Consider the following 16,071-nt stretch of genomic DNA (forward strand, 5'->3'; position numbering starts at 1 on the left):
CTGGAACGGCTCAGGCTGGGTTTTGAGCAGGTGAACGCAAGGGGTGGGTTTTATTTTATGTGGCATGCAGTGGTGGGATAGCTGGGTTTTGGGCAGGTGAAGGCGAGGGGTGGGTTTTATTTGATGTGGCATGCAGTGGTGGCATAGCTGGGTTTTGGGCAGGTGAAGGCGAGGGGTGGGTTTTATTTGATATGGCATGCAGTGGTGGGATAGCTGGGTTTTGGGCAGGTGAAGGCGAGGGGTGGGTTTTATTTGATGTGGCATGCAGTGGTGGGATAGCTGGGTTTTGGGCAGGTGAAGGCGAGGGGTGGGTTTCATTTGATATGGCAGAGTGACAGGCGATGTCTGTGTGTGTCTAACCTTCTCAAGGTCAGGCTCCTCCAGAGCGAGGGCCAGGCTGTTGTTGTCCATCACTGAAGACGCTGCTACGTCCAGGGGTGTAGAACCTCTCATGGCTGGGGAGGCTGGGGAGAAACACATGAATACAACGGCCCAAATAGTTTACTTGTCCTCACGAGTCACTGATACAACTAAAACCATGCTTCTTGTAAGCATGGGTAAATAATACATTTCCTTGTGTCTGAAATATCAGACACCAGGCATCAGACCACCCCAAGGACCTTGCATGTCTAAGCTGTAATTGTGGTAGTATGGTCATATTTATTTATTTCCCCAACCCCAGCCCTATACCTCTCCTCTGCAGCTCCATCCCCAACCCCAGCCCTATACCTCTCCTCTGCAGCTCCATCCCCAACCCCAGCCCTATACCTCTCCTCTGCAGCTCCATCCCCAACCCCAGCCCTATACCTCTCCTCTGCAGCTCCATCCCCAACCCCAGCCCTATACCTCTCCTCTGCAGCTCCATCCCCAGCCCTATACCTCTCCTCGGCAGCACCATCCCAAACCCCAGCTGCAGCATGCTGTCTCTGTTACACCCGGGGACAAAAGCCAAACTGCCCTCTCCCTCTCTCTTTCAGCGTTCCTTCTTTCCTCTCCTCTGTTTCCTCCCACCTCTCCCTCCTCTGCCTATACCTTCTGTAAGCCGGGGAGAGAGAAAGCAGAGGTCATTGTTACCTTAAATTGTTAACACTGCTGTCTCTCTCCCTCTCTGTCACTTCTCTCCCCTCTATCTGATTGTCATTCTCCCTGTGCCATTCCTCCCATCTGTCTCCGTCTCCTCTATCCCAGAGCTCCACAGGGGAGACGGAGCCTATGCAGTGTGTTGTCCCATACTGTTACCCTCCCTCCCTCCCTCCCTCCCTCTAAGCTCATTACTGTTACCCTCCTCCCTCCCTCCCTCTAAGCTCACTACTGTCCCTCCCTCCCTCCCTCCCTCCCTCCCTCCTCCCTCCCTCCCTCCCTCCCTCCCTCCCTCCCTCTAAACTCTTACTGTTACCCTCCCTCCCTCTAAACTCATACTGTACCCTCCCTCCCTCCCTCCCTCCCTCTAAACTCATTACTGTACCCTCCCTCCCTCCCTCCCTCCCTCCCTCCCTCCCTCCCTCCTCCCTCTAAGCTCATTACTGTTACCCTCTCTCCCTCCCTCCCTCCCTCTAACCTCGTTACTGTTACCCTCCCTCCCTCCCTCCCTCCCTCTAACCTCGTTACTGTTACCCTCTCTCCCTCCCTCCCTCCCTCCCTCCTCCCTCCCTCCCTCCCTCCCTCTAAGCTCATTACTGTTACCCTCCCTCCCTCCCTCCCTCCCTCCCTCCCTCCCTCCCTCCCTCCCTCCCTCTAAGCTCATTACTGTTACCCTCCTCCCTCCCTCCCTCCCTCCCTCTAACCTCGTTACTGTTACCCTCCCTCCCTCCCTCCCTCCCTCCCTCCCTCCCTCTAACCTCGTTACTGTTACCCTCTCTCCCTCCCTCCCTCCCTCCCTCTAACCCTGTTACTGTTACCCTCTCTCTCTCCCTCCCTCCCTCCCTCCCTCCCTCCCTCTAACCTTGTTACTGTTACCCTCCCTCCCTCCCTCCCTCTCTCTAACTTTGTTACTGTTACCCTCTCTCTCTCTCTCCCTCCCTCCCTCCCTCCCTCCCTCTAAGCTCATTACTGTTACCCTCCCTCCCTCCCTCTAACCTCGTTACGCTTACCCTCCCTCCCTCCCTCCCTCTCTCTAACTTTGTTACTGTTACCCTCTCTCTCTCTCCCTCCCTCCCTCCCTCCCTCTAACCTCGTTACTGTTACCCTCCCTCCCTCCCTCCCTCCCTCCCTCCCTCCCTCCCTCCCTCCCTCCCTCTAACCTCGTTACCCTTACCCTCCTCCCTCCCTCCTCCCTCCCTCTAACCTCGTTACTGTTACCCTCCCTCCCTCCTCCTCCCTCCCTCTACCTCGTTACTGTTACCGTGGTCATTACTGTGGTCAAACATGGCCTGCTACCTCTCCTCCCCTCCCGCTGTCTCTCCTCCCTCTAACCTTGTTACTGTACCCGTGGCCTGCCTACCTCCTCCCTCTCCCTCTAACCTGTTACTGTTACTGTGGCCTCTCCCTCTCCCTGCCTCTAACCTTGTTACTGTTACCGTGGCCTGCTACCTCTCCCTCCCTCCCGCTGTCTCTCCCTGCCTCTAACCTTGTTACTGTTACCGTGGCCTGCTACCTCTCCCTCCCTCCCGCTGTCTCTCCCTGCCTCTAACCTTGTTACTGTTACCGTGCCTGCTACCTCTCCCTCCCTCCCGCTGTCTCTCCTGCCTCTAACCTCTGTTACTGTTACCGTGGCCTGCTACCTCTCCCTCCCTCCCGCTGTCTCTCCCTGCCTCTAACCTTGTTACTGTTACCGTGGCCTGCTACCTCTCCCTCCCTCCCGCTGTCTCTCCCTGCCTCTAACCTTGTTACTGTTACCGTGGCCTGCTACCTCTCCCTCCCTCCCGCTGTCTCTCCCTGCCTCTAACCCTGTTACTGTTACCGTGGCCTGCTACCTCTCCCTCCCTCCCGCTGTCTCTCCCTGCCTCTAACCTTGTTACTGTTACCGTGGCCTGCTACCTCTCCCTCCCTCCCGCTGTCTCTCCCTGCCTCTAACCTTGTTACTGTTAACCACCCAGTCCCTGGTAGCTGATGTGGTCAAACATGGTCTCCCCCCACACTTATATCCATCCATCCCTCCCTCTCTACCCACCCAGTCCAACAGAGCTGTTCTCCAGTAGATAACTCAGATGGTCGAACATGGCCTTCTACCTCTCCCTCCCTCCCTCCCTCTCTACCCACCCAGTCCAACAGAGCTGTTCTCCAGTAGATAACTCAGATGGTCGAACATGGCCTTCTACCTCTCCCTCCCTCCCTCTCTACCCACCCAGTCCAACAGAGCTGTTCTCCAGTAGGTAACTCAGATGGTCGAACATGGCCTGCTACCTCTCCATCCCTCCCTCTCTACCCACCCAGTCCAACAGAGCTGTTCTCCAGTAGGTAACTCAGATGGTCGAACATGGCCTTCTACCTCCCTCCCTCCCTCCCTCTCTACCCACCCAGTCCAACAGAGCTGTTCTCAGTAGATAACTCAGATGGTCGAACATGGCCTTCTACCTCTCCATCCATCCCTCCTCTCTACCCACCCAGTCCAACAGAGCTGTTCTCCAGTAGATAACTCAGATGGTCGAACATGGCCTGCTACCTCTCCCTCCCTCCTCTCTACCCACCCAGTCCAACAGAGCTGTTCTCCAGTAGGTAACTCAGATGGTCGAACATGGCCTGCTACCTCTCCATCCCTCCCTCCCTCTCTACCCACCCAGTCCCTGGTAGCTGATGTGGTCAAACATGGTCTCCCCCACACTTATATCCATCCATCCCTCCCTCTCTACCCACCCAGTCCAACAGAGCTGTTCTCCAGTAGGTAACTCAGATGGTCGAACATGGCCTGCTACCTCTCCATCCCTCCCTCTCTACCCACCCAGTCCAACAGAGCTGTTCTCCAGTAGATAACTCAGATGGTCGAACATGGCCTGCTACCTCTCCCTCCCTCCCTCTCTACCCACCCAGTCCAACAGAGCTGTTCTCAGTAGATAACTCAGATGGTCGAACATGGCCTGCTACCTCTCCCTCCCTCCCTCTCTACCCACCCAGTCCAACGGAGCTGTTCTCCAGTAGATAACTCAGATGGTCGAACATGGCCTGCTACCTCTCCCTCCCTCCCTCTCTACCCACCCAGTCCAACAGAGCTGTTCTCCAGTAGATAACTCAGATGGTCGAACATGGCCTGCTACCTCTCCCCTCCCTCCTCTCTACCCACCCAGTCCAACAGAGCTGTTCTCCAGTAGATAACTCAGATGGTCGAACATGGCCTGCTACCTCTCCCTCCCTCCCTCTCTACCCACCCAGTCCAACAGAGCTGTTCTCAGTAGATAACTCAGATGGTCGAACATGGCCTGCTACCTCTCCCTCCCTCCCTCTCTACCCACCCAGTCCAACAGAGCTGTTCTCAGTAGATAACTCAGATGGTCGAACATGGCCTGCTACCTCTCCCTCCCTCCCTCTCTACCCACCCAGTCCAACAGAGCTGTTCTCCAGTAGGTAACTCAGATGGTCGAACATGGCCTGCTACCTCTCCATCCATCCCTCCCTCTCTACCCACCCAGTCCAACAGAGCTGTTCTCAGTAGGTAACTCAGATGGTCGAACATGGCCTTCTACCTCTCCCTCCCTCCCTCCCTCTCTACCCACCCAGTCCAACAGAGCTGTTCTCCAGTAGATAACTCAGATGGTCGAACATGGCCTTCTACCTCTCCATCCATCCCTCCCTCTCTACCCACCCAGTCCAACAGAGCTGTTCTCCAGTAGATAACTCAGATGGTCGAACATGGCCTGCTACCTCTCCCTCCCTCCCTCTCTACCCACCCAGTCCAACAGAGCTGTTCTCAGTAGGTAACTCAGATGGTCGAACATGGCCTGCTACCTCTCCATCCTCCCTCCCTCTCTACCCACCCAGTCCCTGGTAGCTGATGTGGTCAAACATGGTCTCCCCCCACACTTATATCCATCCATCCCTCCTCTCTACCCACCCAGTCCAACAGAGCTGTTCTCCAGTAGGTAACTCAGATGGTCGAACATGGCCTGCTACCTCTCCATCCCTCCTCTCTACCCACCCAGTCCAACAGAGCTGTTCTCCAGTAGATAACTCAGATGGTCGAACATGGCCTGCTACCTCTCCCTCCCTCCCTCTCTACCCACCCAGTCCAACAGAGCTGTTCTCCAGTAGATAACTCAGATGGTCGAACATGGCCTGCTACCTCTCCCTCCCTCCCTCTCTACCCACCCAGTCCAACGGAGCTGTTCTCCAGTAGATAACTCAGATGGTCGAACATGGCCTGCTACCTCTCCCTCCCTCCCTCTCTACCCACCCAGTCCAACAGAGCTGTTCTCCAGTAGATAACTCAGATGGTCGAACATGGCCTGCTACCTCTCCCTCCCTCCCTCTCTACCCACCCAGTCCAACAGAGCTGTTCTCCAGTAGATAACTCAGATGGTCGAACATGGCCTGCTACCTCTCCCTCCCTCCCTCTCTACCCACCCAGTCCAACAGAGCTGTTCTCCAGTAGATAACTCAGATGGTCGAACATGGCCTGCTACCTCTCCCTCCCTCCCTCTCTACCCACCCAGTCCAACAGAGCTGTTCTCAGTAGATAACTCAGATGGTCGAACATGGCCTGCTACCTCTCCCTCCCTCCCTCTCTACCCACCCAGTCCAACAGAGCTGTTCTCCAGTAGGTAACTCAGATGGTCGAACATGGCCTGCTACCTCTCCATCCATCCCTCCCTCTACCCACCCAGTCCAACAGAGCTGTTCTCCAGTAGATAACTCAGATGGTCGAACATGGCCTGCTACCTCTCCCTCCCTCCCTCTCTACCCACCCAGTCCAACAGAGCTGTTCTCCAGTAGATAACTCAGATGATCGAACATGGCCTTCTACCTCTCCCTCCCTCCTCCCTCTCTACCCACCCAGTCCAACAGAGCTGTTCTCCAGTAGATAACTCAGATGGTCGAACATGGCCTTCTACCTCTCTCTCCTCCCTCCCTCTCTACCCACCCAGTCCAACAGAGCTGTTCTCAGTAGATAACTCAGATGGTCGAACATGGCCTTCTACCTCTCCCTCCCTCCTCCCTCTCTACCCACCCAGTCCAACAGAGCTGTTCTCCAGTAGATAACTCAGATGGTCGAACATGGCCTTCTACCTCTCCCTCCCTCCCTCCCTCTCTACCCACCCAGTCCAACAGAGCTGTTCTCAGTAGATAACTCAGATGGTCGAACATGGCCTTCTACCTCTCCCTCCCTCCCTCCCTCTCTACCCACCCAGTCCAACAGAGCTGTTCTCCAGTAGATAACTCAGATGGTCGAACATGGCCTGCTACCTCTCCCTCCCTCCCTCTCTACCCACCCAGTCCAACAGAGCTGTTCTCCAGTAGATAACTCAGATGGTCGAACATGGCCTGCTACCTCTCCATCCCTCCCTCCCTCTCTACCCACCCAGTCCAACAGAGCTGTTCTCCAGTAGATAACTCAGATGGTCGAACATGGCCTGCTACCTCTCCCTCCCTCCTCCCTCTCTACCCACCCAGTCCAACAGAGCTGTTCTCCAGTAGGTAACGCAGATGGTCGAACATGGCCTGCTACCTCTCCCTCCCTCCCTCTCTACCCACCCAGTCCAACAGAGCTGTTCTCCAGTAGGTAACTCAGATGGTCGAACATGGCCTGCTACCTCTCCCTCCCTCCCTCTCTACCCACCCAGTCCAACAGAGCTGTTCTCCAGTAGGTAACTCAGATGGTCGAACATGGCCTTCTACCTCTCCTCCCTCCCTCCCTCTCTACCCACCCAGTCCAACAGAGCTGTTCTCCAGTAGGTAACTCAGATGGTCGAACATGGCCTGCTACCTCTCCCTCCCTCCTCTCTACCCACCCAGTCCAACAGAGCTGTTCTCCAGTAGGTAACTCAGATGGTCGAACATGGCCTGCTACCTCTCCCTCCCTCCCTCTCTACCCACCCAGTCCAACAGAGCTGTTCTCCAGTAGATAACTCAGATGGTCGAACATGGCCTGCTACCTCTCCCTCCCTCCCTCTCTACCCACCCAGTCCAACAGAGCTGTTCTCCAGTAGGTAACGCAGATGGTCGAACATGGCCTGCTACCTCTCCCTCCCTCCTCTCTACCCACCCAGTCCAACAGAGCTGTTCTCCAGTAGGTAACTCAGATGGTCGAACATGGCCTGCTACCTCTCCCTCCCTCCCTCTCTACCCACCCAGTCCAACAGAGCTGTTCTCCAGTAGGTAACTCAGATGGTCGAACATGGCCTTCTACCTCTCCCTCCCTCCCTCCCTCTCTACCCACCCAGTCCAACAGAGCTGTTCTCCAGTAGATAACTCAGATGGTCGAACATGGCCTGCTACCTCTCCCTCCCTCCCTCTCTACCCACCCAGTCCAACAGAGCTGTTCTCCAGTAGGTAACTCAGATGGTCGAACATGGCCTTCTACCTCTCCCTCCCTCCCTCTCTACCCACCCAGTCCAACAGAGCTGTTCTCCAGTAGATAACTCAGATGGTCGAACATGGCCTGCTACCTCTCCCTCCCTCCCTCTCTACCCACCCAGTCCAACAGAGCTGTTCTCCAGTAGGTAACTCAGATGGTCGAACATGGCCTTCTACCTCTCCCTCCCTCCCTCCTCTCTACCCACCCAGTCCAACAGAGCTGTTCTCAGTAGGTAACTCAGATGGTCGAACATGGCCTGCTACCTCTCCCTCCCTCCCTCTCTACCCACCCAGTCCAACAGAGCTGTTCTCCAGTAGGTAACTCAGATGGTCGAACATGGCCTTCTACCTCTCCCTCCCTCCCTCCCTCTCTACCCACCCAGTCCAACAGAGCTGTTCTCCAGTAGATAACTCAGATGGTCGAACATGGCTGCTACCTCTCCCTCCCTCCCTCTCTACCCACCCAGTCCAACAGAGCTGTTCTCCAGTAGATAACTCAGATGGTCGAACATGGCCTTCTACCTCTCCCTCCCTCCCTCCCTCTCTACCCACCCAGTCCAACAGAGCTGTTCTCCAGTAGATAACTCAGATGGTCGAACATGGCCTGCTACCTCTCCCCCTCCCTCCCTCCCTCTCTACCCACCCAGTCCAACAGAGCTGTTCTCCAGTAGATAACTCAGATGGTCGAACATGGCCTGCTACCCCTCCCTCCCTCCTCTCTACCCACCCAGTCCAACAGAGCTGTTCTCCAGTAGGTAACTCAGATGGTCGAACATGGCCTGCTACCTTCCTCCCTCCCTCCCTCTCTACCCACCCAGTCCAACAGAGCTGTTCTCCAGTAGATAACTCAGATGGTCGAACATGGCCTGCTACCTCTCCCTCCCTCCCTCTCTACCCACCCAGTCCAACAGAGCTGTTCTCCAGTAGATAACTCAGATGGTCGAACATGGCCTGCTACCTCTCCATCCCTCCCTCCCTCTCTACCCACCCAGTCCAACAGAGCTGTTCTCCAGTAGATAACTCAGATGGTCGAACATGGCCTTCTACCTCTCCCTCCCTCCCTCTCTACCCACCCAGTCCAACAGAGCTGTTCTCCAGTAGGTAACTCAGATGGTCGAACATGGCCTTCTACCTCTCCCTCCCTCCCTCTCTACCCACCCAGTCCAACAGAGCTGTTCTCCAGTAGGTAACTCAGATGGTCGAACATGGCCTGCTACCTCTCCCTCCCTCCCTCTCTACCCACCCAGTCCAACAGAGCTGTTCTCAGTAGATAACTCAGATGGTCGAACATGGCCTGCTACCTCTCCCTCCCTCCTCTCTACCCACCCAGTCCAACAGAGCTGTTCTCCAGTAGATAACTCAGATGGTCGAACATGGCCTGCTACCTCTCCATCCCTCCCTCCCTCTCTACCCACCCAGTCCAACAGAGCTGTTCTCCAGTAGATAACTCAGATGGTCGAACATGGCCTTCTACCTCTCCCTCCCTCCCTCTCTACCCACCCAGTCCAACAGAGCTGTTCTCCAGTAGGTAACTCAGATGGTCGAACATGGCCTTCTACCTCTCCCTCCCTCCCTCTCTACCCACCCAGTCCAACAGAGCTGTTCTCCAGTAGGTAACTCAGATGGTCGAACATGGCCTGCTACCTCTCCCTCCCTCCCTCTCTACCCACCCAGTCCAACAGAGCTGTTCTCCAGTAGATAACTCAGATGGTCGAACATGGCCTGCTACCTCTCCATCCCTCCCTCCCTCTCTACCCACCCAGTCCAACAGAGCTGTTCTCCAGTAGATAACTCAGATGGTCGAACATGGCCTGCTACCTCTCCCTCCCTCCCTCTCTCTACCCACCCAGTCCAACAGAGCTGTTTTCCAGTAGATAACTCAGATGATCGAACATGGCCTTCTACCTCTCCCTCCCTCCCTCCCTCTCTACCCACCCAGTCCAACAGAGCTGTTCTCCAGTAGATAACTCAGATGGTCGAACATGGCCTTCTACCTCTCCCTCCCTCCCTCCCTCTCTACCCACCCAGTCCAACAGAGCTGTTCTCCAGTAGATAACTCAGATGGTCGAACATGGCCTTCTACCTCTCCCTCCCTCCCTCTCTACCCACCCAGTCCAACAGAGCTGTTCTCCAGTAGATAACTCAGATGGTCGAACATGGCCTGCTACCTCTCCCTCCCTCCCTCTCTACCCACCCAGTCCAACAGAGCTGTTCTCCAGTAGGTAACTCAGATGGTCGAACATGGCCTGCTACCTCTCCCTCCCTCCCTCTCTACCCACCCAGTCCAACAGAGCTGTTCTCAGTAGGTAACTCAGATGGTCGAACATGGCCTTCTACCTCTCCCCTCCCTCCCTCTCTACCCACCCAGTCCAACAGAGCTGTTCTCCAGTAGGTAACTCAGATGGTCGAACATGGCCTGCTACCTCTCCCTCCCTCCCTCTCTACCCACCCAGTCCAACAGAGCTGTTCTCCAGTAGGTAACTCAGATGGTTCGAACATGGCCTTCTACCTCTCCCTCCCTCCCTCTCTACCCACCCAGTCCAACAGAGCTGTTCTCCAGTAGATAACTCAGATGGTCGAACATGGCCTGCTACCTCTCCATCCTCCTCTCTACCCACCCAGTCCAACAGAGCTGTTCTCCAGTAGGTAACTCAGATGGTCGAACATGGCCTGCTACCTCTCCCTCCCTCCTCTCTACCCACCCAGTCCAACAGAGCTGTTCTCCAGTAGATAACTCAGATGGTCGAACATGGCCTTCTACCTCTCCCTCCCTCCCTCTCTACCCACCCAGTCCAACAGAGCTGTTCTCCAGTAGATAACTCAGATGGTCGAACATGGCCTGCTACCTCTCCCTCCCTCCCTCCCTCTCTCTACCCACCCAGTCCAACAGAGCTGTTCTCCAGTAGATAACTCAGATGGTCGAACATGGCCTGCTACCTCTCCATCCCTCCCTCTCTACCCACCCAGTCCAACAGAGCTGTTCTCCAGTAGATAACTCAGATGGTCGAACATGGCCTGCTACCTCTCCCTCCCTCCCTCTCTACCCACCCAGTCCAACAGAGCTGTTCTCCAGTAGGTAACTCAGATGGTCGAACATGGCCTTCTACCTCTCCCTCCCTCCCTCTCTACCCACCCAGTCCAACAGAGCTGTTCTCCAGTAGGTAACTCAGATGGTCGAACATGGCCTGCTACCTCTCCCTCCCTCCTCTCTACCCACCCAGTCCAACAGAGCTGTTCTCCAGTAGGTAACTCAGATGGTCGAACATGGCCTGCTACCTCTCCTCCCTCCTCTCTCTACCCACCCCAGTCCAACAGAGCTGTTCTCCAGTAGGTAACTCAGATGGTCGAACATGGCCTTCTACCTCTCCTCCCTTCCCTCTCTACCCACCCAGTCCAACAGAGCTGTTCTCCAGTAGATAACTCAGATGGTCGAACATGGCCTGCTACCTCTCCATCCCTCCCTCTCTACCCACCCAGTCCAACAGAGCTGTTCTCCAGTAGGTAACTCAGATGGTCGAACATGGCCTGCTACCTCTCCTCCCTCCCTCTCTACCCACCCAGTCCAACAGAGCTGTTCTCCAGTAGATAACTCAGATGGTCGAACATGGCCTTCTACCCTCTCCCTCCTCCCTCTCTACCCACCCAGTCCAACAGAGCTGTTCTCCAGTAGATAACTCAGATGGTCGAACATGGCCTGCTACCTCTCCCTCCCTCCCTCCCTCTCTACCCACCCAGTCCAACAGAGCTGTTCTCCAGTAGATAACTCAGATGGTCGAACATGGCCTGCTACCTCTCCATCCCTCCCTCCTCTCTACCCACCCAGTCCAACAGAGCTGTTCTCCAGTAGATAACTCAGATGGTCGAACATGGCCTGCTACCTCTCCCTCCCTCCCTCCCTCTCTACCCACCCAGTCCAACAGAGCTGTTCTCCAGTAGGTAACTCAGATGGTCGAACATGGCCTTCTACCTCTCCCTCCCTCCCTCTCTACCCACCCAGTCCAACAGAGCTGTTCTCCAGTAGGTAACTCAGATGGTCGAACATGGCCTGCTACCTCTCCCCTCCCTCCCTCTCTACCCACCCAGTCCAACAGAGCTGTTCTCCAGTAGGTAACTCAGATGGTCGAACATGGCCTGCTACCTCTCCCTCCCTCCCTCCTCTCTACCCACCCAGTCCAACAGAGCTGTTCTCCAGTAGGTAACTCAGATGGTCGAACATGGCCTTCACCTCTCCCTCCCTCCCTCCCTCTCTACCCACCCAGTCCAACAGAGCTGTTCTCCAGTAGATAACTCAGATGGTCGAACATGGCCTGCTACCTCTCCCTCCCTCCCTCTCTACCCACCCAGTCCAACAGAGCTGTTCTCAGTAGATAACTCAGATGATCGAACATGGCCTTCTACCTTCCCTCCTCCTCCCTCCCTCTCTACCCACCCAGTCCAACAGAGCTGTTCTCCAGTAGATAACTCAGATGGTCGAACATGGCCTTCTACCTTCCTCCCTCCCTCCCTCCTCTCTACCCACCCAGTCCAACAGAGCTGTTCTCCAGTAGATAACTCAGATGGTCGAACATGGCCTTCTACCTCTCCCTCCCTCCCTCCCCTCTCTACCCACCCAGTCCAACAGAGCTGTTCTCAGTAGATAACTCAGATGGTCGAACATGGCCTGCTACCTCTCCCTCCCTCCCTCTCTACCCACCCCAGTCCAACAGAGCTGTTCTCCAGTAGATAACTCAGATGGTCGAACATGGCCTGCTACCTCTCCCTCCCTCCCTCTCTACCCACCCAGTCCAACAGAGCTGTTCTCCAGTAGGTAACTCAGATGGTCGAACATGGCCTGCTACCTCTCCCTCCCTCCCTCTCTACCCCACCCAGTCCAACAGAGCTGTTCTCCAGTAGATAACTCAGATGGTCGAACATGGCCTGCTACCTCTCCATCCCTCCCTCCCTCTCTACCCACCCAGTCCAACAGAGCTGTTCTCCCAGTAGATAACTCAGATGGTCGAACATGGCCTGCTACCTCTCCCTCCCTCCCTCTCTACCCACCCAGTCCAACAGAGCTGTTCTCCAGTAGATAACTCAGATGGTCGAACATGGCCTTCTACCTCTCCCTCCCTCCCTCCCTCTCTACCCACCCAGTCCAACAGAGCTGTTCTCCAGTAGATAACTCAGATGGTCGAACACTTGGCCTTCTACCTCTCCCTCCCTCCCTCCCTCTCTACCCACCCAGTCCAACAGAGCTGTTCTCCAGTAGATAACTCAGATGGTCGAACATGGCCTTCTACCTCTCCCTCCCTCCCTCTCTACCCACCCAGTCCAACAGAGCTGTTCTCCAGTAGATAACTCAGATGGTCGAACATGGCCTGCTACCTCTCCTCTCCCTCCCTCTCTACCCACCCAGTCCAACAGAGCTGTTCTCCAGTAGGTAACTCAGATGGTCGAACATGGCCTGCTACCTCTCCCTCCCTCCCTCTCTACCCACCCAGTCCAACAGAGCTGTTCTCCAGTAGGTAACTCAGATGGTCGAACATGGCCTTCTACCTCTCCCTCCCTCCCTCTCTACCCACCCAGTCCAACAGAGCTGTTCTCCAGTAGGTAACTCAGATGGTCGAACATGGCCTGCTACCTCTCCCTCCCTCCCTCCCTCTCTACCCACCCAGTCCAACAGAGCTGTTCTCCAGTAGGTAACTCAGATGGTCGAACATGGCCTTCTACCTCTCCCTCCCTCCTCCCTCTCTACCCACCCAGTCCAACAGAGCTGTTCTCCAGTAGATAACTCAGATGGTCGAACATGGCCTGCTACCTCTCCATCCCTCCCTCTCTACCCACCCAGTCCAACAGAGCTGTTCTCCAGTAGGTAACTCAGATGGTCGAACATGGCCTGCTACCTCTCCCTCCCTCCCTCTCTACCCACCCAGTCCAACAGAGCTGTTCTCCAGTAGATAACTCAGATGGTCGAACATGGCCTTCTACCTCTCCCTCCCTCCCTCCCTCTCTACCCACCCAGTCCAACAGAGCTGTTCTCCAGTAGATAACTCAGATGGTCGAACATGGCCTGCTACCTCTCCCTCCCTCCCTCCTCTCTACCCACCCAGTCCAACAGAGCTGTTCTCAGTAGATAACTCAGATGGTCGAACATGGCCTGCTACCTCTCCATCCCTCCCTCCCTCTCTACCCACCCAGTCCAACAGAGCTGTTCTCAGTAGATAACTCAGATGGTCGAACATGGCCTGCTACCTCTCCCTCCCTCCCTCTCTACCCACCCAGTCCAACAGAGCTGTTCTCCAGTAGGTAACTCAGATGGTCGAACATGGCCTTACTACCTCTCCCTCCCTCCCTCTCTCTACCCACCCAGTCCAACAGAGCTGTTCTCCAGTAGGTAACTCAGATGGTCGAACATGGCCTGCTACCTCTCCCTCCCTCCCTCTCTACCCACCCAGTCCAACAGAGCTGTTCTCCAGTAGGTAACTCAGATGGTCGAGACATGGCCTGCTACCTCTCCCTCCCTCCTCTCTACCCACCCAGTCCAACAGAGCTGTTCTCCAGTAGGTAACTCAGATGGTCGAACATGGCCTTCTACCTCTCCCTCCCTCCCTCTCTACCCACCCAGTCCAACAGAGCTGTTCTCCAGTAGATAACTCAGATGGTCGAACATGGCCTGCTACCTCTCCATCCCTCCCTCTCTACCCACCCAGTCCAACAGAGCTGTTCTCAGTAGGTAACTCAGATGGTCGAACATGGCCTGCTACCTCTCCCTCCCTCCTCTCTACCCACCCAGTCCAACAGAGCTGTTCTCCAGTAGATAACTCAGATGGTCGAACATGGCCCTTCTACCTCTCCCTCCCTCCCTCTCTACCCACCCAGTCCAACAGAGCTGTTCTCCAGTAGATAACTCAGATGGTCGAACATGGCCTGCTACCTCTCCCTCCCTCCCTCCCTCTCTACCCACCCAGTCCAACAGAGCTGTTCTCAGTAGATAACTCAGATGGTCGAACATGGCCTGCTACCTCTCCCTCCCTCCCTCCCTCTCTACCCACCCAGTCCAACAGAGCTGTTCTCCAGTAGGTAACTCAGATGGTCGAACATGGCCTGCTACCTCTCCCTCCCTCCTCCTCTCTACCCACCCAGTCCAACAGAGCTGTTCTCCAGTAGGTAACTCAGATGGTCGAACATGGCCTTCTACCTCTCCCTCCCTCCCTCTCTACCCACCCAGTCCAACAGAGCTGTTCTCCAGTAGGTAACTCAGATGGTCGAACATGGCCTGCTACCTCTCCCTCCCTCCCTCTCTACCCACCCAGTCCAACAGAGCTGTTCTCCAGTAGGTAACTCAGATGGTCGAACATGGCCTGCTACCTCTCCCTCCCTCCCTCCCTCTCTACCCACCCAGTCCAACAGAGCTGTTCTCCAGTAGGTAACTCAGATGGTCGAACATGGCCTTCTACCTCTCCCTCCCTCCCTCCCTCTCTACCCACCCAGTCCAACAGAGCTGTTCTCCAGTAGATAACTCAGATGGTCGAACATGGCCTGCTACCTCTCCCTCCCTCCCTCTCTACCCACCCAGTCCAACAGAGCTGTTCTCCAGTAGATAACTCAGATGGTCGAACATGGCCTTCTACCTCTCCCTCCCTCCCTCCCTCTCTACCCACCCAGTCCAACAGAGCTGTTCTCCAGTAGATAACTCAGATGGTCGAACATGGCCTTACTACCTCTCCCTCCCTCCCTCTCTACCCCACCCAGTCCAACAGAGCTGTTCTCCAGTAGATAACTCAGATGGTCGAACATGGCCTTCTACCTCTCCCCCTCCCTCCTCTCTACCCACCCAGTCCAACAGAGCTGTTCTCCAGTAGGTAACTCAGATGGTCGAACATGGCCTGCTACCTCTCCCTCCCTCCCTCTCTACCCACCCAGTCCAACAGAGCTGTTCTCTCAGTAGGTAACTCAGATGGTCGAACATGGCCTGCTACCTCTCCCTCCCTCCCTCTCTACCCACCCAGTCCAACAGAGCTGTTCTCCAGTAGGTAACGCAGATGGTCGAACATGGCCTGCTACCTCTCCCCTCCCTCCCTCTCTACCCCACCCAGTCCAACAGAGCTGTTCTCCAGTAGGTAACTCAGATGGTCGAACATGGCCTTCTACCTCTCCCTCCCTCCCTCTCTACCCACCCAGTCCAACAGAGCTGTTCTCCAGTAGGTAACTCAGATGGTCGAACATGGCCTGCTACCTCTCCCTCCCTCCCTCTCTACCCACCCAGTCCAACAGAGCTGTTCTCCAGTAGATAACTCAGATGGTCGAACATGGCCTTCTACCTCTCCCTCCCTCCCTCCCTCTCTACCCACCCAGTCCAACAGAGCTGTTCTCCAGTAGATAACTCAGATGGTCGAACATGGCCTGCTACCTCTCCCTCCCTCCCTCCCTCTCTACCCACCCAGTCCAACAGAGCTGTTCTCCAGTAGATAACTCAGATGGTCGAACATGGCCTGCTACCTCTCCCTCCCTCCCTCCCTCTCTACCCACCCAGTCCAACAGAGCTGTTCTCAGTAGATAACTCAGATGGTCGAACATGGCCTGCTACCTCTCCCTCCCTCCCTCTCTACCCACCCAGTCCAACAGAGCTGTTCTCCAGTAGATAACTCA

The 16,071-nt window shown here is 55.6% G+C and overlaps 1 protein-coding gene across 3 annotated transcripts in view; it reads right to left on the reverse strand.

Annotated features, from left to right (window-relative positions):
* The window catches only part of LOC121552358 (ryanodine receptor 3-like), a 279,469-nt gene that overhangs the window by 73,154 nt on the left and 190,244 nt on the right, over positions 1 to 16,071 (reverse strand). For all 3 annotated transcript variants that reach the window (XM_045211236.1, XM_045211237.1, XM_045211238.1), the window contains one exon: positions 361 to 464. In XM_045211236.1, the coding sequence (XP_045067171.1) occupies positions 361 to 464 (104 nt within the window). The remainder of the gene's footprint in view (positions 1 to 360; positions 465 to 16,071) is intronic.

Source organism: Coregonus clupeaformis, chromosome 36 (genome assembly GCF_020615455.1).
Source record: "Coregonus clupeaformis isolate EN_2021a chromosome 36, ASM2061545v1, whole genome shotgun sequence".
Taxonomy (NCBI): Eukaryota; Metazoa; Chordata; class Actinopteri; order Salmoniformes; family Salmonidae; genus Coregonus; species Coregonus clupeaformis.